The sequence below is a fragment of the Sceloporus occidentalis genome, unplaced genomic scaffold, assembly GCF_023333645.1.
Source record: "Sceloporus occidentalis isolate IW3139 unplaced genomic scaffold, rSceOcc1.0.p SCAF_89, whole genome shotgun sequence".
In the NCBI taxonomy this organism is placed as follows: Eukaryota; Metazoa; Chordata; class Lepidosauria; order Squamata; family Phrynosomatidae; genus Sceloporus; species Sceloporus occidentalis.
The window spans coordinates 2,885,621-2,911,355 of record NW_028317069.1 but is presented as its reverse complement, the minus strand read 5'-3'; the positions used below and the strand labels follow the sequence as shown (position 1 = coordinate 2,911,355).

The following is a 25,735-nucleotide window of genomic DNA, read 5'->3' as shown; positions in this document are numbered from 1 at the left end:
TGGTGAGAGACAGGTCCGAAGAGTCTTCCAATGCTCCCTCATGAGACAGGGTGTTAGGATATAAAGCAGGGAGAAGATTGCCGTACAGTAACCATGTATATAGTTAATAAAAATAATCACAGCTGTATTTATAATTTTAGCTAAATTGGCTAACTGTTGAAATTATTAAACCCCTAACACCAGTTAACTAGCAGGCGTTCCCTAAAGATCATATCCCTATGAGCCATGTATTTGCTTATATTTATATATGTGCATTATTGTCGGCCAGCAGTTAAAAGCTTTGCAAAGACGATCAACTGCAACTAACTGTGTCATAGAAATCATTTAAATATACTTTAAAGGACTGAAACATATAAAAAAATATTAATCTTTAAGAGGAACTGAAGCCACCAAAGAAATGAATATGGAGAATGAACTGCTAGCTGCACATTTTGATGGTATGATAAAGAAACATTTTTTGTTTGATATTTCTAATTTTTTATATTTTTATGCAGATATTAATATATGTTTTCACCTAAAATATTTTCTTCATTCAGCAGGACTTAAGCTTTGGTTCAAAGTGAGTAACATGGAAAATACTTGCTGATAATTCAACTTTTGACTAATTCCCCTTCTCATTTTCACCCCGTGCATCACAAAACTTTGGTCGTTAAACAATCACACTACTGTATATACACGTGTTATCTTTCTTCCTTACAGGTTACAGCGATTCCATGTTCTATAAAAACCAGTCATTGTTGAAAGAGTTTGTCTTGTTTGGTCTGACTGATATAAGGGAACTTCAGATAATCCTGTTTGTTTTTTTCTTGATCATCTACTTGTTGATCTTGATCGGGAATTTCTTAATCATGGTGGTCACCTTTCTGGATCAAAGTCTTCATACTCCTATGTATTTTTTCTTATGGCATTTAGCATTGCTGGATATCTGCTACGCTTCTGTTGCTGTCCCCAAAATGCTTACTGATTTCCTCACTGTGAAGAAGACCATCTCATTTGGTGGTTGTATCTCTCAAATATACCTTTTTCACTTCTTTGGAAGCACAGAAGTCATACTCTACTCAGTAATGTCGTACGACAGGTATGTTGCCATAGGATATCCTCTGCGGTACGCCAACATCATGAGCGTAAATGTTTGCACACATCTTGTGTTAGTTTCATGGATAACTGGATTTTTCCATGCACTCTTACATGCTGTGATGACCTCAAGGCTTCCATTTTGTGGACCAAATGTAGTAAATCACTTCTTCTGTGATGTTAAACCAGTAATAACATTAGCTTGTGCTGACACATCACTTAATCTGAAGCTTGTTAATAGGGTTACTGGAACCTTGGTCACGATTACCTTACTTCTCACACTTCTCTCCTATTTCTTTATTGGGAATTTTCTTAGAAAGATACGTACCTCAAAGGGTAGGAAAAAAGCCTTCTCCACCTGTAGTGCACACTTCATTGTTGTTTCCTTCCAGTATGGAACAGCCCTATTCACCTATATGAGGTCTTCTACAAATGACTCCTTGAACCAGGAGAGAACTACTGCAATCCTCTTCACTGCCATAACTCCATTGCTGAATCCTGTTATTTATACTTTGAGGAACAAAGACATGAAGAGCGCAATGAATCGAGTATTAAGGAGAATGTTTCTTTGATGATCTATAAGACGCATAACGATATCCAGAGGTCCAGGGCATTGCTTGTCAACTTGATTCTCAGGGACCACCAAGAACAACAAATAAAGTTTTTTTTTTTTTACAAACATGGATTTGAGAACCAGTGCTCTCTAGTCATCTACACAATTTACAAATAAACTGAAAATATGTTTAAATATATATAATGCTATGCTTAAAATTTCTTTTGCTAATGTTTAATTTTTGATCATACAATTTATCAAAAATCTTTAGGTTTTAGAATGTAGATTTTCATTCTTATACCTGCACACCCTATATGTGGAAGTAGATCTACATAGACATCCAACAAACGGAATATTGGATATTTTTTTGTAAATCCTTGGTCGGTATCGCAGGTCCTTGTTCCTGATCACTTTGATAAGATGGCTTGTTGTATGTATTCACTGTACTATTTATGATATTTGTTGAAGCAATGCATTTATACATCAAGTGATTATAGTCTGGAATAAATTGGATGATTTATTTGATTAATGCATATTGGCGAATTTATTAATAATGAGTAATAAATTATTGTCAGTTTAATTTTGAATGCTGTGGATATTCCTTATACTTTCTAATTTTGTCTTGAGTACAGATAAATCCAAACACAGAGTAGCCGTGATTGGTGTTTTGTATATAGTGGACAACAGGTGTAGTGATACTGATGTTAAGCAGGTTTGGAGTCAACAGGGTCTTTTACCAGAAGTAGTCACTAGATACTAGACTTGTGCATTTCCTGTTTTCGTATGAACTTTATTATTAGCGAAAATTGCCCGTTTTGTGCATCCGTACCCGAAAGTTCTGAAAATGTGGCGCTCGTTGAGGTTTAAGTGGGAGGTACATTGTCTACGGGGGTTCATATCAATGACTGATAGGTACATGTAACCAAAAAACTGAGGGTGGTCTCATTCATAGTTATGGCTGTGACTGATGGGTCCAACAATCTGTGGGAGTTTTCCATACTTTTTTTTACCCTGGCCAATCAGCATTTACAGGGTGAAGGGGCAATTATTAGATATATAAATGTGCTGATGCCATTTTAACTTGTCAGTAGCAGCAGTTATAGACTGGGGAGTTGGAGTGTGTGACAGTGACAGCTAGTTAATTTTAATCTTCCTATCATATCATCTATTATTCTTCATTGCTTTATAATATTGGGGAAATTCAGGCCTGCATGTTCCTATCATCTGCAAGTGTCTATCTGCCCCGGCCCAGTGCCCTACTACTCCTGGACCTCTACGACCGACTGCCCTTACTCTGGGAGAACCTTTTTTGTAAGCAAATGTCAGGATCACAGGTAGGAACCCAGTTGCAGCTGGCAGAAACTCAGTAATGAAGGGGTCAGGCAGAAATCGCCTGGTTTTTATAGGCAGAGAGCAGACACCTGACCAGACACAGCTGAGAAGCATTGGAAATCACATCCAGGCTGATAGAGTAATGAATACCACAGCTGAGGGCACGCTACCAAAAACCAGCCTGGCGAGGTGGTAAAGATGAGCCTCACAAACATGGAAATCAGGGTTCAAGTCTGGTGAAGCCAGTTCCTGACAAAAGGCTTCTTAAATTATTAGTTTTATTTTGGTGCAGCTTGGGCAAGGCAAGGTGTGGGCACATTTTAAATAAGAATTGCCAGGATATAATGTCATATATCTGCCCTCAGAAAAAACACAGCGGCCATCTGATGAGGTAGTGCAGCCAGTGGTTGGATATGCTCAGCAGCTAGATACATTATTATGAATTTATCCGGTGTGCCAGAAGGACAGTCTGGGCCTGGCTGTGTGGCATGTGTAAGATGTACTAATATTGAGGGATGGAGAGAGTGACTGTGTGTATAAGTATGTATGTACGTATAAGTGTATAATGTCACAATGAGTGATCGTATTGGAGAGTGGGTATGTATGGTGTTACTGTATGGAGGTTCAGTGTGCATGTGTTATTGTATAGTGTTAGCATGTATGTTACTATATTGTGTAAGAGTGTATATTTGTATATTATTTACATGCACATGTAGTCAAGAAAAATATATTGCCGTGCTGGGTATGTGGTGAAAATGAAGATGACCCTTTTAGAATTATTTAATTGTTCCTTTAGCTGTTATCCTTGCAATCCTAACTTGCACAGAAGACATGGGCTGTGACAGATGATCATACCATAAAACATGAGCGTCAGTGCAGATACTCTTCCTACTAGGAAATCGTGAGGTCCATTTGTCATTAGTGTTATTTGAAGAGTTATAATAACACAGGGGTACAAAATCCACTATGACTTATTCTTATAGGATACAAAAGGAACAGCTAAAATATATCTACACCCAAAATGTTTATTAAAGTAAATGACCACAATGGTGTCAATATTTAAGACATCTCCAAGTGATAAGACATGGCTGTGCAAGTGAAACCAAATGAATCACCCCAATGGTGGCCATGGTCAAGCCTGAAAAAAGGTATTACAAGCCTAAATAAATGGTCTGGATTCGATGCTAAAGATACATCTACATACCTGGGAACTTCTGGGCTCCGGCTACTCGGAGCCTTCCCTTGTGGGATGCGGCCAGGACTGCACACTGACGTCGGTGGGCGGTCCCGCTGATGTCAGTGGGAGGGCACGCCGGGAGTTCCTTAAGAACACCCCTATTTTAAGGAAAAATGGGCGGGGAGCGAGGCGTGTCACGACCCTGCTTCCGCGACCCGCAGGATTCGGGTGAAGCAGGAGAACCGGAGAAGCAGTGCTCCCCCAGCAATCTCCGGGTCAAACCCGGAGAGTTCCCAGGTATGTACATCTATCATAAGTAACCGAATAGCAAGCCAGCCACGGACTGCAATGAAAAAAATACATAAAAAGAGATATTTGCTTAAAGGCTCTTTTCTGGAGCCTCTGTTACATAATAACAATGTTATTCATTGTTGGGCCTCTACCAGAAAGTGTGTTTGTGCTTGAAGTTCAACTAAAAGCCACCAGGGCGTCAATGTTAAAAAGGACATTAGGCAGCATTCACCCCTGAGTGGATCTTTCTGTGGAGCCCCCTTTAGGTGATTGTGTCTAGGGACGGATTGGCTAGAGTTCAACAAGCATACTTCTTCCCATATGCTTATTGGGCCCCTCCATTTCTAACCTACTAGTCTACTTGTCATCCCTACCCCAAAATATTTCATGGGTTTATTCATATTTTCTTTAGTGTAATATTGGTAGTATTAGTGATGCATTACATGATAAGCAATGTCATTCATGATTTCATCTTTGTTGTTATTCCTCATGTATGACACAGAGGTCGTGTCAACTTTTGTGTTATCAGCAAGGTCGTTTTCCACCTATCAGTCACACCATTAATTTCCTATTTCCACATATTGGTAAGAAAGACCTCCTTAGCCATCGCCATTACCAATATTGTTGCCACTTATTAAAGTTAATTACAATAATTAGAGCTGTATTTACAGATTTAGCTACGTAAGCGAGCTTAACACCAATTAACCGGCTGATGTTCTCTAAAGACAATGTCCCTATGAGCTATATGTACATATATATACATACATATATTTAGATGTGTATGTTCTTTCAGAAGATTCAGCCAATGGCCATCACCTATTCAAAGACTGGGAACTACAAATAATCTTTAAATTATTTGAACATATCTTAAAAGATTGAAAGCTATCAAGAACATATTATTCTTGGAGACAAACCCTCCGATTGCACCAAACAAATAGATATGGATAACAAACAACTAGCTGCACGCCTTGAAGGTATCAGGACCTAACATTTGTTTTGTCTCATGTATTGTTGCTTTGTTAAGTTTAATGCAAATAATATATTTACACCTGAAATCTGTTCTATTCTTCATTTCTTCATTCATGGGAAATGTTACACGAGGAATGTTATTTCTGTTTCTCTTCCCCCAGTTTCTACTCCTTATCATCTATCATCAGCCAATATCTTTACTGTTTTTTAAACAATCTTGTTTTAAGAACCACTAGGTATGCAAATTGGTATTTCTCTTTTTATTCTACAGGTTACAGCGACTCAATGTTTTTAAAAAATCAGTCATTGTTGAAGGAGTTTGTATTGCTCGGTCTGACCGACATTGCAGAACTTCAGATAATCCTGTTTGTCTGTTTTTTTCATAATATACTTGTTGACCTTGATCGGGAATTTCTTAATCATGGTGGTCACCTTTCTGGATCAAAGTCTTCATACTCCTATGTATTTTTTCTTATGGCATTTAGCATTGCTGGATATCTGCTACGCTTCTGTCGCTGTCCCCAAAATGCTTACTGATTTCCTCACTGTGAAGAAGACCATCTCATTTGGTGGTTGTATCTCTCAAATATACTTTTTTCACTTCTTTGGAAGCACAGAAGTCATACTCTACTCAGCAATGTCTTACGACCGCTATGTTGCCATAGGATATCCTCTGCGGTACGCCAACATCATGAGCATAAAAGTTTGCACACACCTAGTGTTAGTGTCATTGATAACTGGATTTTTCCATGCACTCTTACATGCTGTGATGACTTCAAGGCTTCCATTTTGTGGACCAAATGTAGTTAATCACTTCTTCTGTGATGTTAAACCGGTAATAACATTAGCTTGTGCTGACACATCACTTAATCTGAAGCTTGTTAATAGGGTTACTGGAACCATAGGCACAATTACCTTACTTCTCACACTTCTCTCCTATTTCTTTATTGGGAATTTTCTTAGAAAGATACGTACCTCAAAGGGTAGGAAAAAAGCCTTCTCCACCTGTAGTGCTCACCTCACTGTTGCGTCCCTCCAGTATGGAACAGCCCTATTCACCTATATGAGGTCTTCCACAAATGACTCCTTAAACCAAGAGAGAGCTACTGCAATCCTCTTTACTGCCATAACTCCATTGCTGAACCCTATTATTTATACTTTGAGGAACAAAGATATGAAGACAGCGATGAAACGAGTATTAAGGAGAATGTTACTTTGATGATCTAGAAACAAAAAAATATTTAGACCACTGGGTATTCTGATATATTTATCAAATTAGTTCACCAAGACTGCTAACAATTTTGGAGTTAGAGTGGTGTTCCAATTTGATTCCACTCAGGACGTAGGTAATACCTGGTTCGTTGGTGGTCTTGAAGAATCTGTATAATGTAAAAATAGTTGTTGTTCTTCTGCTGAATAGATCCTAAAAGAGAAAAATTCTATAAAGAAATCATTTTGTTCTTTTTTACAAATGCATTTGTATTATAATATTGTGCGTTTGCAATATTTTGAAGACTATAAGTGTAGGAGAAACAGAATTCTAAGTAGGCAAGAGTAAGTAGAGCAGCCTGCTTTCCCAATGTTTCCATTTGCAGGTGCAGTTCCACTAATAGCCACTAGGGTGCTGAATTCAACAAGGATATTAACAAGCATTTACTTTCTGAGTGGATCCTCTTTGTGCTCCTATTATGGTTTACTATTATCTATGAAGCCCCCTTAGATGAGCATATATTGAAGAGGTTTGGATAGAGTTCACTAAGCAGATATTTAGCCATATCTTTATTGGGCTCCTTTATTATTAAATTACTAGTATTTGACCTTAGGTTAATGTATATCTTATAGATTAAATGGACATTTAGCTAGCTATTTTTTTTACTAAAACCACAATGATAGTTGTATCAATGATGTCATAAATTATGTGATAAGTGATACCATTCATAATTTTGTCTTTATTGTTATCCATCATGTGTGTCAGAGATACTGTGAAATTGTACGTCATCAGCAAATCAGCAAAGTGATTTTCAACATATCTGTAAAAAGGTACTTCCTTATTTGTTGGCTTTACCAATGTTTTTGTTAATTGCAATAATAATAGCTTGATTTACATTTTGTAGTTGAGTTGGGGACACGAAGACTTGATTAAACCCTTCGCACCAATTAGCACATGCTCCCTAAAGATATTATCCTTATGAGTGTATATCTATTTAAATGTTCGTAAAATTCACCCAGTGCCCAACAGCTTTGCAAAAACACGAACATGAAGTTGAAATTATTTAAGTATACCTTAAAAGTATACCTTAAAATATCGAAACACACAGAGGACCTATTCATCTTCAAGAAGAACTTTCCAAAGGCTCCAAGCAAATAAATATGGAGAATGAAAAACTAGTTGCACATCTTGAAGGTATGGTAACATTTGCTTCTTGTTTGTTATTTTCATATTTTTATACAAAACAGGCTGTTCTCTTCTTCACTCTTTGTGGTGCAAAGTGGGAAAACTGGAATATTCCTGCTTGAGCCATCCGTTTGTGACCACTTTGTACTAGAATTTCTCTTTAAGCTAAATATTTTTGCTGATACTTAAATCAACCCTGTTTTGAGAACTACGATATATACAACTACTGGGTCTTTTTCATAGGTTACAAAGAATCAATGAAAATAAAAAATCAGTCATTGTTTAAGGAGTTTGTCTTGCTCGGTCTGACTGATATAGAAGAACTTCAGATAATCCTGTTTGTTTGTTTCTTGATAACCTACTTAATGACTTTAATAGGGAATTTTTTAATCATGGTGGTAGCTCTTCAGGATCAAAGTCTTCATACTCCCATGTATTTCTTCTTATGGTGTTTAGCATTTCTGGATATCTGCCTTTCATCTGTTGCTGTCCCCAAAATGCTTGCCGATTTCCTCACTGTGAAGAAGACTATATCCTTCAGTGGCTGCATCTCACAAATACACTTTTTCCATTTCTTCGGAAGCACTGAAGCCATTCTCTACTCAGCAATGTCTTATGACCGATATGTTGCCATAGGATATCCCCTGCGATACCTCAACATCATGAGCTTAAAAGTTTGCACACACCTTGTGTTAGTTTCATGGATAACTGGATTTTTCCATGCACTCTTACATGCTGTGATGACCTCAAGGCTTCCATTTTGTGGACCAAACGTAGTCAATCATTTCTTCTGTGACATTAAACCCGTAATAACATTAGCTTGTGCTGACACGTCACTGAATCTGAAGCTTGTTAGTAGGGTTACTGGAACCTTGGTCACGATTACCTTACTTCTCACACTTCTCTCATATATCTTTATTGGAAAATATCTTATAAAGATACGTACTATGAAAGGAAGAAAAAAAGCGTTCTCCACCTGTAGTGCTCACCTCACTGTTGTTTCCTTCCAGTATGGAACAGCCCTATTCACCTATATGAGGCCTTCTACAAATGACTCCTTAAACCAAGAGAGAACTACTGCAATCCTCTTTACTGCCATAACTCCATTGCTGAACCCTATTATTTATACTTTGAGGAACAAAGATATGAAGACAGCGATGAAACAAGTAATAAGGAGAATGTGTCTTTAATGGCCTCTAAGAAATACGTCAGAATTTCCAGTTGGCTAAAGCTCTGACTCTCTAACTAGTTCTAGAACACCAACAACAGTTTTGGATTTAATGGTTTTCCAAATGCATTCCACTTAGGAATTTAATTTAATACCAGGTGTGTTGGTGGCCCTTGACCACCGCCTTGAGGAGTCTATAATCTACAAATATAAACTTTAATTTATGTTTACATACAAAAATGCATTAACTGATTTCATTTTTGAAATTCATCTTTATATCATATTTTATTGTGCTTTGTAATATTTTGAAGACTATAAGGATTGGAGACAAAATAATTCTATGTAGGCAACAGCAAGTACCGAGTAGACTGCTTAGCAAATTCTACTTTGTGTAATTGTCAGTGAATGGTATGACTAAACATATTGCCTGCGGCGTTAGAATTTAAATCCAAATTCAGATTGTCTAGAGTTTCAATAAACCATAATACAACCTCATAGAATCATGGCAATTATCTAGCTATATGTTACCATTAAAAGGTCCTAAAATGTTATCAAGAAAAATTACTTCAAACTCCAAGGTGATCTGATAGAACATGGATGTCCAAATGAAGCTGTCCAAATAAATGGTCCCACTAGGTTTTAAAAGTATTACCAGCCTAAGGAAAATGTAGAAGAAGCTTGTAATTGAATAGCAATTCTCCTATAAATTACAATGGAAATAAGAGAAAAACATAAATGAATTAAAAGGTCAACCAATAGGTATCACAAATGTCTTTGGAACCTATATGGTAATATTCATTGTTGGGCCTCTACCGGAAAGTTGCAGTTCCACTGATAGCCAGCAGGGTGACAGAGGTAATAAAGGACTTTTTACTCCAGAGTTGACCCTCCCTGTGCTCCTATTATGGAACTTCAATGGAACCGTTGAACACAAAGAATGTTTTCTGCCACGTTTATTGTGTTGTTTTATTGGTAGGCCGCTAGTCTAGGCTTGTGCCCCTAGGACACATTTTAGCAGCCCTTTTTTAAAATATTTTGTTGTTATCCGCAAGCAGTCTCTAATTACCATTCCCGGGGCTGGCCTATGGTAGTCATTGGGCACACAGAGCAAAAGGCCATTTTCTTCTAGGCTAAAACACCATTGTGAGATCATATTAGACCTATTACATTTCCATTTTATTGGGCCAGCATAGAAAAAGTTTCTTAATACTTTGAGGCCCTCAGAGGTCAGTTCTTCAGACAGCATGAAGAAGAGACCATTACAGCCCCCGAAAATGTATGTATCTTTACAAAAAATTCTATGTTGGCCCAACAAAAGATATTAATTTCAACTAACTTCTAGATACCGTAACTAACTGTGATTTCTATAATCAGGAGAGTTGATATTAAGACTATAGCAAAATTCAAAATGCTGCCATGTGCACCCCTGTAAACATTTATTTCATAAAATTTGTGCTCCAATACAAATATAATTTCTAGCAGGAAATTTTTAGGTCCAATTGTCGTTAGGGTATCCATACAATACAATACATACAATGAAACAGTGGTCCAAAATATACAATCCAATTTCTCGTATGTATGTGGGTTTTTTTTAATAATTTTTATTTAAAGCTTGATCAACTAGAAATAAGACCTTTAATGTCTCCAATGGAGCCATCTCAAGGAAAACTATCCCAGTAGACTGCTGATGTTGGGTTGCATGGGCTATCATGTAATCTTTGAATGTTTCAACATGGCAGAACCTACTCTAAGCGTACTCACGCTCACAATCAATCTAAGTGTATGAAGACTGGGGTAAGTAACTTTAGTAAGACCTGTTAATGACTTCAGAGACAATGAAGAGAAATGAACACTGGACATGCAATAAAAGTACTTCAGAAAGCATACAATATGTGTTACGAAAAGTCTACATGTCTACCTATATGGATTTATATCTAAAGCTCCAGCCACAGAGTGGTTAAACATAACCCATGGTCCTTTGGGTCTGTGGTTTAGTGGTAAATCCCTACAGAATTTTTACCCATGAGAAATATCACATTATAAAATCCTTCATTCTAACCATAGATTGTTCCATTCAGTTCAGCAAATTTGCTCATTGAAATTAAAGACAAAATCACTGGATCAGAGCGAACTTCACAAATATCTGGTGGTGGGTATTTATGAATCATATATAGAGACCACTATAATAGAATTATCTGAACTTTTTAAAAGAAAGTCTTGCAACTAGAAAGACTGACAGAATGGTACAAATGCATCTATACAATACAACATTACTTTATAATATATTAAGGATAGATCTTCACTTCATTTATGGATATGTTTCTCCTTGCAAATTTTGCAGCCTCTAACATTAACTCTTAAAATACACATAATGCTGGGAGAGCTTTAATATTTTATAGCACATAATTCGGGAGCACTATGTTTATTCTTAAAAAAAAAGATGTGCTGAGAAAAATAAATCTGTAATCATGTAAAGATTGATTAATGTGTGTTTAGAACATTGCATTCATTATATGTCTTACAGGAATCCAATGGGTTTAGGAAACCACACATCTGTGAATAATTTTATATTACTTGGACTAACAGACCTTGTAAAGCTTCAAGAGACCCTGTTTGGGTTTTTCTTACTATTCTACATAACAAATTTAGCAGGAAACATCTCTATCATGGTGCTTACCATTAAAGATCAACGTCTACACAGCCCTATGTACTTCTTCTTGTGTAATTTGTCCTTTCTTGATATCTGTTTCTCATCAGTCTCAGTCCCAAAGATGCTTGCCGATTCCCTATCTCTAAATAAGACAATCTCTTTTGTTGGTTGCATCTGCCAAATACATTTCTTCCACTTCCTTGGAAGCACTGAAGTCTTGCTCCTCACCGCAATGTCTTACGACCGATACGTGGCCATCGGAAATCCTTTGCGCTACTCCAACATCATGAACACAAAGATTTGTATGATGTTGGCTTTAGGCTCCTGGGTGACCGGGTATTTCCATTCACTGCTGCACACTGTGATGACAGCAAAGCTTCCATTTTGTGGGCCAAACCTGGTGAACCACTTTTTCTGCGACATTAAGCCAGTATTGAGGTTGGCTTGCACAGATACATCTCTCAATCTCAAACTCTTGATCAGGGTTACTGGAACGTTGGCCACGACAACATTACTGCTAACTCTTCTTTCCTACATTTTTATTGGCAAGTTTCTCATAAAGATACGTACTGCTGAGGGCAGAAAACGTGCCTTCTCCACGTGTAGTGCTCACCTTACTGTTGTCTTCCTACTCTATGGAACTGCCATCTTCACTTACATGAGACCTTCGACACAAGACTCTTTAGATCAAGACCGAGCTGCTGCTGTCCTTTTCACTGTTATAACCCCAGCGCTAAATCCAATCATATATACATTAAGGAATAAAGATATGAAGAGAGCTATTAAGAGGATAATGAAGAAGATGGAGCTCTAACCCCCCGCCCCAAAAAAATGAATTCAAAATGCATTTGGTTTTTAGATGCTGTAACATGTCGCAAACCCAATGACTGTACATATTTATTTATGAAAATAATTTAGAAAATATTTTCTATTTTAACGTTTTTCATTAGAAATAAATATGTGGAGGATGTGTCAATATAGAATCAATGTATTCAAAATAGGGATGAACAATGGTCCCATATTGAAATATACAGTAGTATATTACTTAGCAGTAATTTTAGGGCATTTTCCATGTTATGTTCATGTGGCATGGCTAAAATTTAAGTATAATGATTGGAAGAAAACATTATTCAGGATAAATAAATCAATATAATTATATAAAGATAAACCTGCATAAACATTATGTTTTGGTTACATTATAATATTGATGGAAAGGAGTTTTGTGTAAGTTTTCAAAAGCTTATTATTTATGGGGTTGAGAGACACAAATATGGGACTACATGATGCCACAGAAAGATAGGAGACGTTGAGTCAGTAAAACAAGAAGGTCTTGGTTTTCAGCAAGGTTTTTTGTTTTATTATTTCGAATGTTTAAATTTATATTGTTATCTTAATTTAAATAGTAATGACATCTGTCAAAATAAAGTATGAAAGGTAAAAAAAATATGTGGTGGGTCTATTTAAAAATAAATGATGTTGATGTAGATGTTTCATAACAAAATACTGAGAAGCCCAAGAACTGGAATGTGATGATGAACAGAGATGGAGATCCTTAGATTCCTTACAAAGTGAAACATGAAACTGCATGCCATTGTGTCGGTGCCATTTAAACAATGTTTCCTTCAGAAGATTTCCTTACTGGTGTACACCATAGCAACCTTTTGGGCCCACTTACTTCCAGTGCATTTCTATTTTGTAGCTTTGTTCAGCAAGACACTTTCCTTTCTCCCCAAATCCATCTGCCATATTCTTGCCTCTTGAGTACCTCCGCAAAAGGGGCACTCTGAGAGACGTGGTTTGAAGAGCCAGTGCCAGGGAGAAACGGACGAAGAAAAACGTAGACATGCAAGAGAAGAAGTGGAGCTGTGAAAGAGGAGACAGGGACATGGAAGCGGTTGGCAGAGAACGTAGGGGGAGACATTGAGAAAAAGTGTGAGAGAGAGTAGGTGAGAGCAACGAAATGCAAACGAAAACTGCAGGGTTCCTACTTTTTTTTGAACATTTGTACGAATTAGTGAAATAGACAAATTTTGTTAAAATTAAAACTTGTTCGAATGCACAAGTCAGCACCCTGCTTGCACCATTAGTGTTGGAGTCACTCAGTTAGCTAAGCAAAGATACTTCCCAAGAAAAGCATATTGCTTACCTCTCATTTTATATGATCCAAACTAGACACATTTTCTTTATGTGTGGTTAAAGCTGACGCCAGTAATCTGTTTTTTAAGTAATAAAGACTATTATACAATATCTTTTTTTTTTATCTATAGACATCATTGTGGCTGTTTGTGCTGAAGAACATTGCGAAATCCTTATATCCAGCAAACATTCTGTGGAGGAAATAGGGATACGTTTTCTGAAACGACGTACATGTCATGATGTCACATAATGACCTCAGAAACGCAGCTGCTAAAACACAACCTTTTTTCAAAGTTGTAGGTCTAACTTTAATTAAAAAAAAATCCTTGGAATCAAAATTAATATTCACAATTATTTTCCATATTAAGCACTCTTCTACAGCATTCTTTTATACCTCACAAATTTATTGACTTATCCAAAGCTGTCAAACCAATTTTGCTGTTATTAACAATTTAACAGTAAAGTGGCACTGCACATCTTAAAATATGATGTCACACAAAACACACTTGACATTTCTAATAAACCACATGAACTATAGAGGAAAAGTAAAGTAAATGCATGGGTACCCAAGTTATTAATATTATATTTACTAAGCGAGTTAAGTCTTATTATAAGTGTAAACATATGTGCATCATTGTCTATGGCCAATCTGTTAAGACAGAGGTGCTCTATTCTTGGAAAATCTATTCCTTCACCTTTCCAACCTTGTAAGTAACATGATATAAAAGTTAATTATTCAAGATGGAAAGTTTAAAAAAATAAAAAATAAAAAATGAATGCAGTTTACTAAGGGTTATGGTGAAGGTATTCATATAAAGAATAGTTCAGGTTGATATGTGCTAGAAATGTAAGTGATGGTTTTAGAAACCTTAGACAGTTTGTAAATATTTAAATATTTGATGGTTTTATTTTGTCCTAGCCAGGAGATCATCTGTTGTCCATTGGTGGTCAGCAGATCAAAATTTAGAACACAGAAATGCATCCAATGCCTCATTTGGCATGTCCTACTTGACCATTCCATTACTTCTTACCTATATTGAGTACTTTCACTACATAAACAATTTCTTTTTTCCCCTGTTTTGGTGCATACTACATGCAGTCATAGGACTAATAATGCAGAAGTGTTGGATTAACCACTGAAGAGGGCATTTTTATTCCATGTATCTTTTGCTTACAAGAGTCAATGTTTGGGAAACATATGAACAACATTTTTTGAATATGTATAGTAAATTAAATCAATGTATAGAACTTAAAGGCATATAAGGCATTTGGGCCTACTAGTCTTCCCACATTTCAGAATACTCCTTAGTATTTGAGTATGTTTATACCAGTATGTCTATGACTACGTTTACATTGATAAGTCTTGTATGAGAAATAAAAAATAGACAATGTTAATCAATTTATTTATTAAATAGATTGGCACTGTTACATTCTGTCAATGGATGACCAACCATTGGTGATCCTTTTAAGAGCTTTTTTCATGTCTTTGTTACGCAGTGTATATATAACAGGGTTTAAAGCTGGGGTGATTACAGTGAACAGAACGGCAATGATCCTGTCTTGATCCGATGAAGGGCGTACATAGGTAAAGATGGCTGTTCCATATAGGAGGAACACAACTGTGAGGTGTGCACTACACGTGGACAGTGCATTTTGTCGTCCCTTTTTGGTGCGTATTTTTCGTAGAACTTTGCCAATAAAAACATAGGAAAGAAAGGTTAGGAGAAAAGAACTGACAGCTAAGGAACCAGCGACTCTGATGAGAAGCTTTACATTAAATGATATGTCTTTACATGCCAAACTCAAAACTGGCTTCACATCACAAAAGAAGTGGTTCACCAGGTTTGGTCCACAAAATGGAAGTTTTGCTGTTAAAATTGTGTGAAGAAGCGAATGAGAAAATCCAGCCGCCCAAGAGCATAATGCCAAGGAGAAACAAACGTGTTTTCTCATGATGATGTGATAACGCAAAGGCTTGCCAATGGCCACATAGCGGTCATAGGACATCACCGTGAGGAGCATGACCTCTGTTGTTCCAAACAAATGAAAGAAAAATATCTGAGAAATGCAACCTCCAAAAGAAATTATCTTCTTAAAGACCAAGAAGTCAGCTAACATCTTTGGAACGGTAACAGATGAAAAGCAAATGTCAATCAAAGACAAATTCCACAAGAAAAAATACATTGGAGTATGAAGACTGGGGTCGGTAATGATGGTCACCATAATAGAGAAGTTCCCAATAAAGTTTACTAGGTAGAATAGCAAAAACACCCCAAAGAGTAGAACCTGGACCTCTGACAAGTCTGTGAGACCAAGTAAGACAAATTTAGTCAACGATGTTTGGTTTTCTGGGTTCATTTATTATTTTGGCCAAAACTAAATACAGAAGGAAAGCAACAAACACATGAAAAACAATACAAAGAAAGGAACAGACAGCACAAGATGCATTTTTATGCATTTAATCAGAAATCATGCTATAATATTAAATTCTGAAAAACTGAACTAAACTAACATGCTATATTTAATGATATGGACACTTAAAATCACACTTTTTTGCAATTATTTTATGTTTGAGCCTCAACCTTCAGAATCGTTTCTAACTAATAATAATATAAATATTAATATAAATGTAATATAAGTATATCTTATGATCCTTCAATAGACATTTAACCTCAAGACAACAGACTCAGCAGCAACAGACAATAGTTCATCATTTATAAAAGAAGAACTATTGACCCATCTAGTCTGCCCATTTCTCCTGGTGTCAAGACTCTGACCTTGATCAGGTCTCGGTCTCGTCTTAGATTCAGGAACCCCATGCTTATTCAATTGTCAAATTAAATTCAAATATTATCCCAGGCACATTACCATAACTTAACCAGCTGTTGATCTGGTGGTTTAAGAACATGTTACAGAAGAAAACCAGTATCATTGTATTTATATATATATGTATATATTTAAACAAACCAAAATCCGTACCTTTAAAAGATTATTTTATCTACAATACAGATGAGCATATTTCTCCAGGTTGATAGAATGGCACTTTTCAAAGTGGTGGCAATTTTTCTTCAAAACTTAAAAATAAACAAATATTATAGGTTTGCAAATCTTGAGCTTACAGAAACATTAAATCGCACGGCCGTTACACAAAGCTGCACGGATACTGTTTATCACCTTGAAAACATTGGACTAAATATGTTTTTCTCCCTCTTATGGGTTATTCATTTGGGACCTTTTGAGTTCTTGAGGGAATATATCTCTTGTAATCTTCTTTTTCATAGGGGAATCAAAAAGTCTATTATGTGGACCTGAAATGTCTTTAACAAAACGAGAGGACACCAACTAAAACATAGAAGCCTATAATTATTCTTATATGGGACCATCATATTCCACAGCACTGTACAATGTATAAACAGTACATAACATGTACAAACTATGGCTTGCACGTAGGCTGTAGGCTTTGCAGACTGAGACTCATAATGGTTTAAGAAAGGTTAATTAAGAAGAAAACGGATGCTAGGAGGAACTGGAAAGAAGCTAAAGAGTAGGGAACCCAACTATGGTAGACAGGAGAGGTCAAAGGTTACAGAAAGAGCATAACAGAAGGTTAAAGGGGTTAAGAGGTTAAAAGGAAAATAAGTGTGAGGGGGAGTGGAGGGGGCAACAAAGGAGGGAAAATGCTGAAAACAGAGAGAAGAAAAAGACGAGTGAGGGAAAATAGAAAACTGCACAAACTAACGACAACATTGTGATCTATGTAGGAATTGTAGGCAAGAAAACATAGGTTCTTAAAGATAAAATATTGAACAATGCAACTTGGAAGAAAAGCATTAAACCCACATTGAGAAAAACTCTTTAGTCAGAGGAAAAAGACAACATCTTTAATCATATTTATTTTTGTTATTCATTCAGCATTAAATTCAGTTCCCATACATGTTTTTGAATATTATACCGTTTGCTACACAAAAAGCATCGACTTGACTTTATAATTTTAAAAAGTTATGCATTTATATTATCAGAAATAGTAGATGTATCCAATAATCAATCTTTCTTAATCTTAATTCAAATAGTAAATTAAAACATAATTGTATTTACTTACAAAACAAAATTCAGGTTGTCTGCAGTCACCATTTTACTTACTTACTATAGTAGTTGACTCCATAACTTAACTGCTCTCACTGTAAAGAATAACGTCCATCTAGTGAAACACCTCATTTTAAATGTTGGACTATTTCTTTTTAGTTTTTTTTAGGAACATTTATAAACTATATCAAGATCTCCCTGTTAACATCCATTTTCCAAAATGAATAAATGAACTTTAGGGAGACAATCTGCCATTTTTCCATTCGCAAAAGGGAAAATTAAATATGTTTGTTTGATCATTATATTTGGCTATATTACTGGCAAATACTTTAGATCTGGAGGCCGCAGGTAATGGCCCAATTACAACTGAGGGTCACCCTATCGATGTTTGCAGTCATTCGATCTTAGCTCATCATCTGATCTCTCTCATTATATCTTTGCTCCAACATCGACATTCAATGCTTATAATTTATTTGTATCCTGAGGCAGAATGAAAGCAGAATGGTGATAGACACAGCTAAGGTCAGGGCAGGCAGCAGTAAAGGAGACTCAGAGTCGGTACACTCATGTATAATCCTCATCTGAGGGGCTCCCCGCGGTACATTATAGATTACTTCCTAATATGTTTAACTTCATGAATACGGAAAATAATAATTTGTGTAAAAAATATGATATTCATAGTAAAGTTATTCAAATACAACCATAGTTTTAAACTCTAGCACACAATGAACATCTCTTTCCTGCCCTCTTCATGGCTCTCTTCATGTCCTTGTTACGTAAGGTATATACTATTGGATTTAGAGCCGGAGTCACCACAGTGAAGAGGACTGCAGCAAGTCGGTCCTGATTTAATGATCCTTGTGTAGAAGGTCTTAAGTAAGTAAAGACAGCTGTTCCATAGTAAAGCAGAACGACTGTAAAGTGAGCGCTACAGGTAGACAATGCTCGTTGCCTGCCCTCGGTTACTTTTATGTTATAGAGCAACCTTCCAATTAGAACGTAAGGAAAAATTGTTAGAAGCAAGCAAACGGTTGCTAGGAAACCAGTAATCATATTGAGAAGATTAATATTGAGAGAAATGTCTGTACAAGCCAAAGTCACTACTGGTTTTATGTCGCAGAAGAAGTGCTTCACCAGATTAGGTCCACAAAATGGAAGCCTAGCAGTCAGAAGCGTGTGCAGTAGAGAATGCAGAAATCCAATGACCCAACATCCTACAACTAAGAGTCGACATACCTTAGAGTTCATAATGATGGTATAATGCAAAGGGTTTCCGATAGCCAAATAGCGGTCGTAAGACATTATCGTAAGAAGCGTGATCTCAGAGCTCCCAAGGAAATGGAAAAAATGCATTTGGGAGATACAACCACCAAATGAGATGGTCTTCTTTTGGGACAAGAAGTCTACAAGCATTTTTGGCACAACGACACAGGAAAAGCTAATATCAAAAAAGGATAAATTTCCCAGGAAGAAATACATGGGAGTGTGGAGACTAGGATCTGAGATGGTAAAACTCAAGATAAAGAAGTTTCCTGTAATGTTTACTAGAAAAAATACCAAAATGGCAGCAAATGCAGGTAACTGAAGTTCTACTAGATCAGTCAACCCAAGCAAGGCAAACTCAGTAATAAATGTCTGGTTTTTTGAATTTGTAATGCATATTGAGGTGCATTGTGCATTTAGTTGTTGAAAGAAAGTATTATCCATTATCTATACAATGGTGGCGCTTCAGCCTCACACCAGTGTCCAAGCATTTACTCTTTCACCTGGATTAAAAAACATAAAAAATGAAAGATTATTTTTTTTGATTTACAAAAAAGAGAGTAAATAGGGGGAAAATAAATAATGTGGCATAGTGATAAAAAAAATCTTATCTGTGCTTAACATGTTTTTATTTCTTTAAAAAAAGCCTTATTTCATGTAAAAAGTTTGTTTTAGGCAGATATTAAAAAAAATTATACAAAATAGAGGAGCGCACAACCTAAAGGTCATAAAAGGCATACACATTTAGATTCCCTGGTTGCTGCTAGAATAATAATGGCCAATAAGTACACAAGAGAGAGCAAAAATTCAGTGCATACCCAGAGAATAATATGTTGTCAAATAATAAAAAATAAATGTTTATTTTTTAATAGACTGCCTTAAACCTTTTCACAGAACTGAATGTATTTGTCTATATATATATATATATAGAGAGAGAGAGAGTGACAGAGACAAACAGAGACAGAGACAGAGACAGAGAGCGAGAGCAGGACAGAAAGGGATGGAGAAAGGAATATGCATTAACTAAATGGAGAGTTTGCAGAAGAGTTGTGTTCCAACTCCTTGATATGACTATATATTATGAAGGTCAACCATCAGTGAGCTTCTACTGCAGGAAAAGCTTTGGCCAGCCCTAAAAAATGCATTTTTTAAAAAGTGAGAGTTCTCAAAAGTCTTCTCACCCATTGAACGGACGTGTTTTAGTAAAGTCAATGAGATGGGACTGGAACTCTCCTGCCAACTCCTGCTCCCCATCTGTAGCAGGTGCTACATTGAGCGTGGATGTCCATCCCTTTTTTTTAGGAGCTGATAGGTCATGAAGGTATATATGCCCTCAGAAAGAAAACAGCCCTTCAGGTTGCCTTTCAATCACAAAACATGCAGTGCGCTAAATGTTGAAACTCGACCACAGAAGCATCACAGAAACAGATGATTTGTACTTGGTTTATATAATGAGCACCTTCAATGGAAATTGTAAAAGCCTCAAGGACCACGAAGGCTTCCAACATTTATGGTAGCTTCATACAAATTCTTCATATTTTGTTGCAAAGGCCTCTTCACAGAATGGACGTTAATTCTGGAAAAATAGTTTGACAAATAATGCACTGAGATATTTACATTATAAATACTCCTGAAATATATAACATCCTGTATGAAGTCATGTTACTGGTGTTTTCTAATTGGCATAGCATCTCAGGGGGGTTTATGCACTAAGGGAATATCCCTTGCTAACCAGGGATATCAGACTAGAGGGGATACTCGTCTAAAAATTCCAAAATAAAATGTATTCTTTATTCTGTAAGTTAGAGGGTTTAACCAATATTTTTTTTAATAAACAAATTACTATACTATATCTAAACCTTTTGTAAACTGAAGACATGGTTATAGGAATATTTTTTTGGTAATTAATGGTTCTTGAAACCATTGATTATTGTTTTGATATATCTGTGAGACAGGGATCATTAGAATATTTTGGCTGGAGTGAGAAAAGGACAGATGGAAGAAAAATCTGATAACATATATATATATATATATATATATATATATATATATATATATATATATATTAGGAAACAGAATATGATAGATACATTCATATAAATATATAAATGCAATAGTCTTGGTATGCCAATATAGCTAAAGCACCAGAGCAGTAGGCACTGGAGGCCAGTTGGATGTCCCAAGATGGATGGCACACTTCCAGGTGATCCAAGATGGCAACTTCTAATATGAAGTCTTAGCATGGGGCCATTGCTGTATTCTCTTTTTGCCTAGTGTAAGAAATCATTTTTATACTTTTATTTTGTTCTGCACATTTAGGCCTGAATGCAACTTGATATGGTATCAATTAAGTGACGTAGCTTAGAGGGTCTTCAGTGGAATGCCGGTGTATCATATGACTACTCCAATAGGATTCCTTAACGTATACCCTAACCAAATGTAAAAGGTTATAAATAGGCATGATTCTCTTTCTACGTTCTTTCTACGCTCTCACCTTCATCTCACCAAGAATATTGAGCCTACAGTACCTTTTATCACCATTTGTTCCAGCATCGGTACTGTATTAATTGATAATTTGTTATCGAATAAACCTGATTAATAAGACATAGAAGCTGTGGTCTTGATTGCTGTTTGATCACTGGAGAAGTTTAAATATTCAAGACAAAGAATATTCTAACACCTAGTAAGGGCGCTGACAGGGATGTTTTGAGTATATGACCACATTGAAGCCAGAGAAAAAAGAATGTGACCTGTGGAGGAGGTAAGATGACCTACTACAACACAGAGAAAGTTGGAGTATGAATGGGAGGCAATTTAGCCTTCATGTTGTCATCATCAGAGCAAAATCCAGGATTTGACCCAGCTTTACACCCATACACAACTGGAAATGTTGCCTTCTTCTGGATCAACAACGTGGCTGAACATGATGGACTTGTGTCTTTTTTTTAACCTAAATTACTGTTACTATGTGTAAATATGGTCAAGTTGTCTTCTGTAAGGCTAAGTTCTTGGGTACTTCTTGAAACATCTGATTGGTGAGTCTGGCTTTGTTCATTCATGGTCTCAATAAGACAAACCAGGTTCATCGCCACCTTGTCTTGTTTCCTTGCTAGGCCAACTTGCCCACCTCTGAAGTGACTTAGCTGCCTTGAAAATGGAACCAAAGAGAGAGAAAAACTAAAGGACTAGGTATTCAGGGAATTGCAAACAAGGACTCAGTACTGTAACCCTATTATCCAGGGAAAGCCAAATGGCTGTCCATTATATCCCTCTAGCTTTTGATGGATAAAGTAATAGATCTTCCCATTCTTACGATCCGCCATGTGTCATGGGTGATAAAATGAATGGAGCAGGAGATAAAGATAATGTTTTTGTTATTTGTCATTTTATTATTTTTGGATGAGCTCCCTTTTATTTTAAGATTCATTTTTTTGTGGCAATTTGACAAAGATGGGCTCATGTTTCTTCATATCCATCCTTCTTGTCCTAAAAAGTTATAAAGGCAACAACACATAAACATTTCTACTTGGAGGTGATGTGGGGTTTAATTTTTTGAGGGAGGTTGGAATAGGGTGAAAAAAATAGAGAATATAAGGGTTGATCCTGGAAATCTCTCTGACCAAGTATATATATAGTACGTGAAAGGACCACGGGTCTTAAGAAACCCTGGCCTTTCTAGCTGGCCAAAAGATTAAGCACAGTGCACCAGTCTTTTGATAAAAGTATTGGCAGTAGAGGCAATGAGAATGTCAGAAAAGTCAAATTTACTTAAAAAGAATTCATAATTTACAGCAAACATTGTATAGCAAAATTATCATAAAATGATTACCTAGAAAAATATTGGTTTTCTACTTTTTTGAAGCTCACCTAATATTCAGGCATTCTTGGCTATATGAAGAGCAATTCTGTTGCTACATTTTATAAAGGCCTTATTGGTTTTTCAACCCAGAGAGTGGACTAATCAGAAAGTTGGTTGCTGTGGTGATAAGACCATTTTTCAATCTTTGCACAAGAATCAGTTTTTATACATACTTCCATATTTGTACTTTCACGTGTATCTACTAAACACTTTAAGGCCTCTGTAAATAATTCTGCAAAGTAAAATTCTGAGTAACCCACCAGGGCCGAACTAGGAATTTAGACCGTCCTAGCCCTAGTGCCAGCGGGCACTAAAATGACATATGCGTGTCCTTCTACTGGATACAGGTAGACGTTCTACAGAAGCCACGCGGGCAACAATAATGCTATATGGGAGACACTATCAGGCCTTCACCCCCAATGCCCAGGCCAGGGCTGCTTACCACCTAAAAAAAATACAAAATAGGAAGCGCACAACCTAGCAAACAATGTCAAAAAAGTTGGAGTTTTATATTGCTGTTACTCAAGAAAAACCTTTGTATCAAGAGCTTAACTATAATGTAAAAAATATACTTGTTTCTTTAAATAGACAGAAATAATTTTGTACTAAATTTGATTTAAGTGAATTTATTTTGTTGCCATGCTTAAAAAGTGGCATAATGGCTAAACACAACATGCTTCTGCTTCTTTATTATCACGCAATCAGTGCAATAGTTTGCATTATTCAAACTCTACAAACATTTACAATAACACAATGACGACACTTCTGGCAATTCCATTCTTCGGCATTGTTTAATTCTCCGCGGCGGTGAAAGGATTAACGTTATCATATCAAGCTGTACAATTGTGAATGCTAATTGGCCTCGACGGCATTGTGTGATTTCACCGTAAAGGGATTAATAAACAGTTAGCTTCATTTGTAAAAACTACTAAGACTCGAGGGGTTAAAGGACCGACTTTTGGGAAACTGTTTAATCAATACCGACTCGGCTCGCACTCATCCCTTCAGGATTAATTAGAAAGACATTTCTAATTGTTCCAGGAAATAATACTTCAGAGATTATACAGAATTACGTTTTCAACATAACAAACATCCACAAAATGGACGGTTAACTTAGAGAGTTTTACGAGTCTTGTGCATTCAATTTGAAAGACATTACGTTTGTAATAAGATACCAAGTTACCCTTTTGGCACCATAGGCTATCCCATGAATAAACAGTTAATAAATTAATTAACAAAAGGACTGCAAAAATTCCACAATTCAATAACACACATCTACTAGATGTAATACTACTGGCAAATATATATATATATATATATATATATATATATAAATTGTCTTCCCCCTTTATCCTCTTACGATTAGGGCTCTCAGGAGTAATGTAAAACAAAGTGGGATATTCACTAAGAATTAATCATTTCAACTATGTGATTATATTATGGTATGAATAATCCATAATTCTGCACTAATTTGCCTCGGTGCTTAAGTCAAAGACTCTGCTCTTACAGGAACAGATGGAAAAAGGTCTAGAGAGACTTAACGCATTTCGCGCCTATGGCAGGGCTCACTCATAAGTTAATAATTAAATAGTTAAAATGATTGTATCATGTCTTATGAAGGACCAACCCTAATGAGCCTTCCCTATATCAAAGTCCAGGTCAGTTCATCCATAGTTGATGTTAGAAGTAAATACATGTCAAAGACGTAGCAGTTGTTGGTCACATAGGCTTCTCTTTAGAGGCCACCAAGGCATCCATGTATCTATAAAAAAATTGTTTGTTTTTTTGTTTTGCCTTAAAGAAAGCGCAAGATTGGGTAACTAGTAGTTGTTTATGGGTTTATTCACTAAGAATAAAGTTGGAAGGAACATTGCAGTTTCATCTCCATAATTTTACTTTATATTATGAAGGGCCAAGCCCATTGAACTTCTGCTGAGAACAATACCTTGGATGACCCAGTGCGGTTTTTTGGAAGTCTCCTTGCTGATTGACATAATGCAGGGTTGTGCAAAGAGTTTTGCCCCCTTAGGCAAAAACTTATTTTGCTGCCCCTTTGGTCTTGCCCTTTGTAATGTGTCTAAATTAAAAATAAACTTTATTACATATTAGATTGAAAGCAACGGATATCAATACAACCTCACATAAAAAGAAAAAAAAATCAATTGATAAATGCTGCCAGATCACAGATTGGCAAACAGACAATTGCACGGCTCTAGTAAACCTGGAAGTGAGCCAAGCTGTACCTGCTTTCCTGATACCAACTTTTGCTCCAGGTGTCCTGGGACACAAGGAGGTGGGGCCTAAAATAGGCAGAATTATGCAAATCTGCTTTGCTCCACCTACTTTAGGAACAACCCCTTCTGTGCCAGGGTGTCTGGAGCTCATTTTCCCGCATTTAAGCTGTGTGTGTCTCAGACATACAAAGCTTCATCACAATGCTGCCTGTCCACATCGTAATGCATTGTGCATAGGCAGTATTCTTACGCAGGGAAAGGACAAATTTATTCAGGACTGTTGGGTATGCACAGGTCCTTACACAACAGTTCTCATTCCTCCCTCTTCAACAAGCTCAGCATGACCACAAATACGCTTACCAAGCCATGTACCTCATAGTGACTTTTTTTTACTCTGCAGAGTAGCTATATGTTCTTCTTTATCGTGTCAGTCTTTTCACACTTTATGTAAACGAATACTCCCCGCTCCAGATTCCCCCAAAAGCACCAGCCTTTGCTTTCCCCCTACAATACTGCTTGCAGCTTCAGCCTGTATCTCCATTACTGACATC

General features: G+C 36.5%; 6 protein-coding genes across 6 annotated transcripts; 4 read left to right on the top strand and 2 right to left on the bottom strand.

Moving 5' to 3' along the window:
• Positions 1-713: 713 nt before the first annotated feature.
• LOC149284721 (olfactory receptor 12D1-like) lies at positions 714-1,646 on the top strand. The gene has a single exon (XM_089496404.1). The coding sequence runs from the start codon at positions 714-716 to the stop codon at positions 1,644-1,646; it is 933 nt and encodes a 310-aa protein (XP_089352530.1).
• A 4,047-nt stretch (positions 1,647-5,693) lies between these two features.
• On the top strand, positions 5,694-6,615 carry LOC149284720 (olfactory receptor 12D1-like). Its single transcript, XM_089496339.1, has one exon. The coding sequence runs from the start codon at positions 5,818-5,820 to the stop codon at positions 6,613-6,615; it is 798 nt and encodes a 265-aa protein (XP_089352465.1). The 5' UTR covers positions 5,694-5,817.
• Positions 6,616-8,048: 1,433 nt separating this feature from the next.
• LOC149284719 (olfactory receptor 12D1-like) lies at positions 8,049-8,981 on the top strand. The gene has a single exon (XM_089496338.1). It carries the CDS (start codon positions 8,049-8,051, stop codon positions 8,979-8,981), a length of 933 nt encoding a protein of 310 aa, XP_089352464.1.
• A 787-nt stretch (positions 8,982-9,768) lies between these two features.
• On the bottom strand, positions 9,769-16,103 carry LOC149284717 (olfactory receptor 12D1-like). Its single transcript, XM_089496337.1, has 2 exons — positions 15,209-16,103; positions 9,769-9,842 (listed from the first exon to the last, which is right to left on the bottom strand). The coding sequence occupies exons 1-2, from the start codon at positions 16,101-16,103 to the stop codon at positions 9,769-9,771; spliced, it is 969 nt and encodes a 322-aa protein (XP_089352463.1).
• Positions 11,491-12,423, top strand: LOC149284718 (olfactory receptor 12D1-like). The gene has a single exon (XM_089496278.1). The coding sequence runs from the start codon at positions 11,491-11,493 to the stop codon at positions 12,421-12,423; it is 933 nt and encodes a 310-aa protein (XP_089352404.1).
• Positions 16,104-18,536: 2,433 nt separating the features above from the next.
• Positions 18,537-19,535, bottom strand: LOC149284716 (olfactory receptor 12D2-like). Its single transcript, XM_089496336.1, has one exon. The coding sequence runs from the start codon at positions 19,533-19,535 to the stop codon at positions 18,537-18,539; it is 999 nt and encodes a 332-aa protein (XP_089352462.1).
• Positions 19,536-25,735: the final 6,200 nt, after the last annotated feature.

What these genes read in the sequence shown, in the direction of transcription:
- LOC149284718 (XM_089496278.1), top strand. Translation starts at nt 11,491, where the DNA reads ATGGGTTTAGGAAACCACACATCTGTGAATAATTTTATATTACTTGGA.
- LOC149284720 (XM_089496339.1), top strand. Translation starts at nt 5,818, where the DNA reads ATGGTGGTCACCTTTCTGGATCAAAGTCTTCATACTCCTATGTATTTT.
- LOC149284721 (XM_089496404.1), top strand. Translation starts at nt 714, where the DNA reads ATGTTCTATAAAAACCAGTCATTGTTGAAAGAGTTTGTCTTGTTTGGT.
- LOC149284717 (XM_089496337.1), bottom strand. Translation starts at nt 16,103, where the DNA reads ATGAACCCAGAAAACCAAACATCGTTGACTAAATTTGTCTTACTTGGT. An exon ending in CATGAAAAAAGCTCTTAAAA is followed by an intron (nt 9,843 to 15,208) that starts GGATCACCAATG and finishes ACAGGGAGGGTC; the next exon opens with AACTCTGGAGTAAAAAGTCC.
- LOC149284719 (XM_089496338.1), top strand. Translation starts at nt 8,049, where the DNA reads ATGAAAATAAAAAATCAGTCATTGTTTAAGGAGTTTGTCTTGCTCGGT.
- LOC149284716 (XM_089496336.1), bottom strand. Translation starts at nt 19,535, where the DNA reads ATGGATAATACTTTCTTTCAACAACTAAATGCACAATGCACCTCAATA.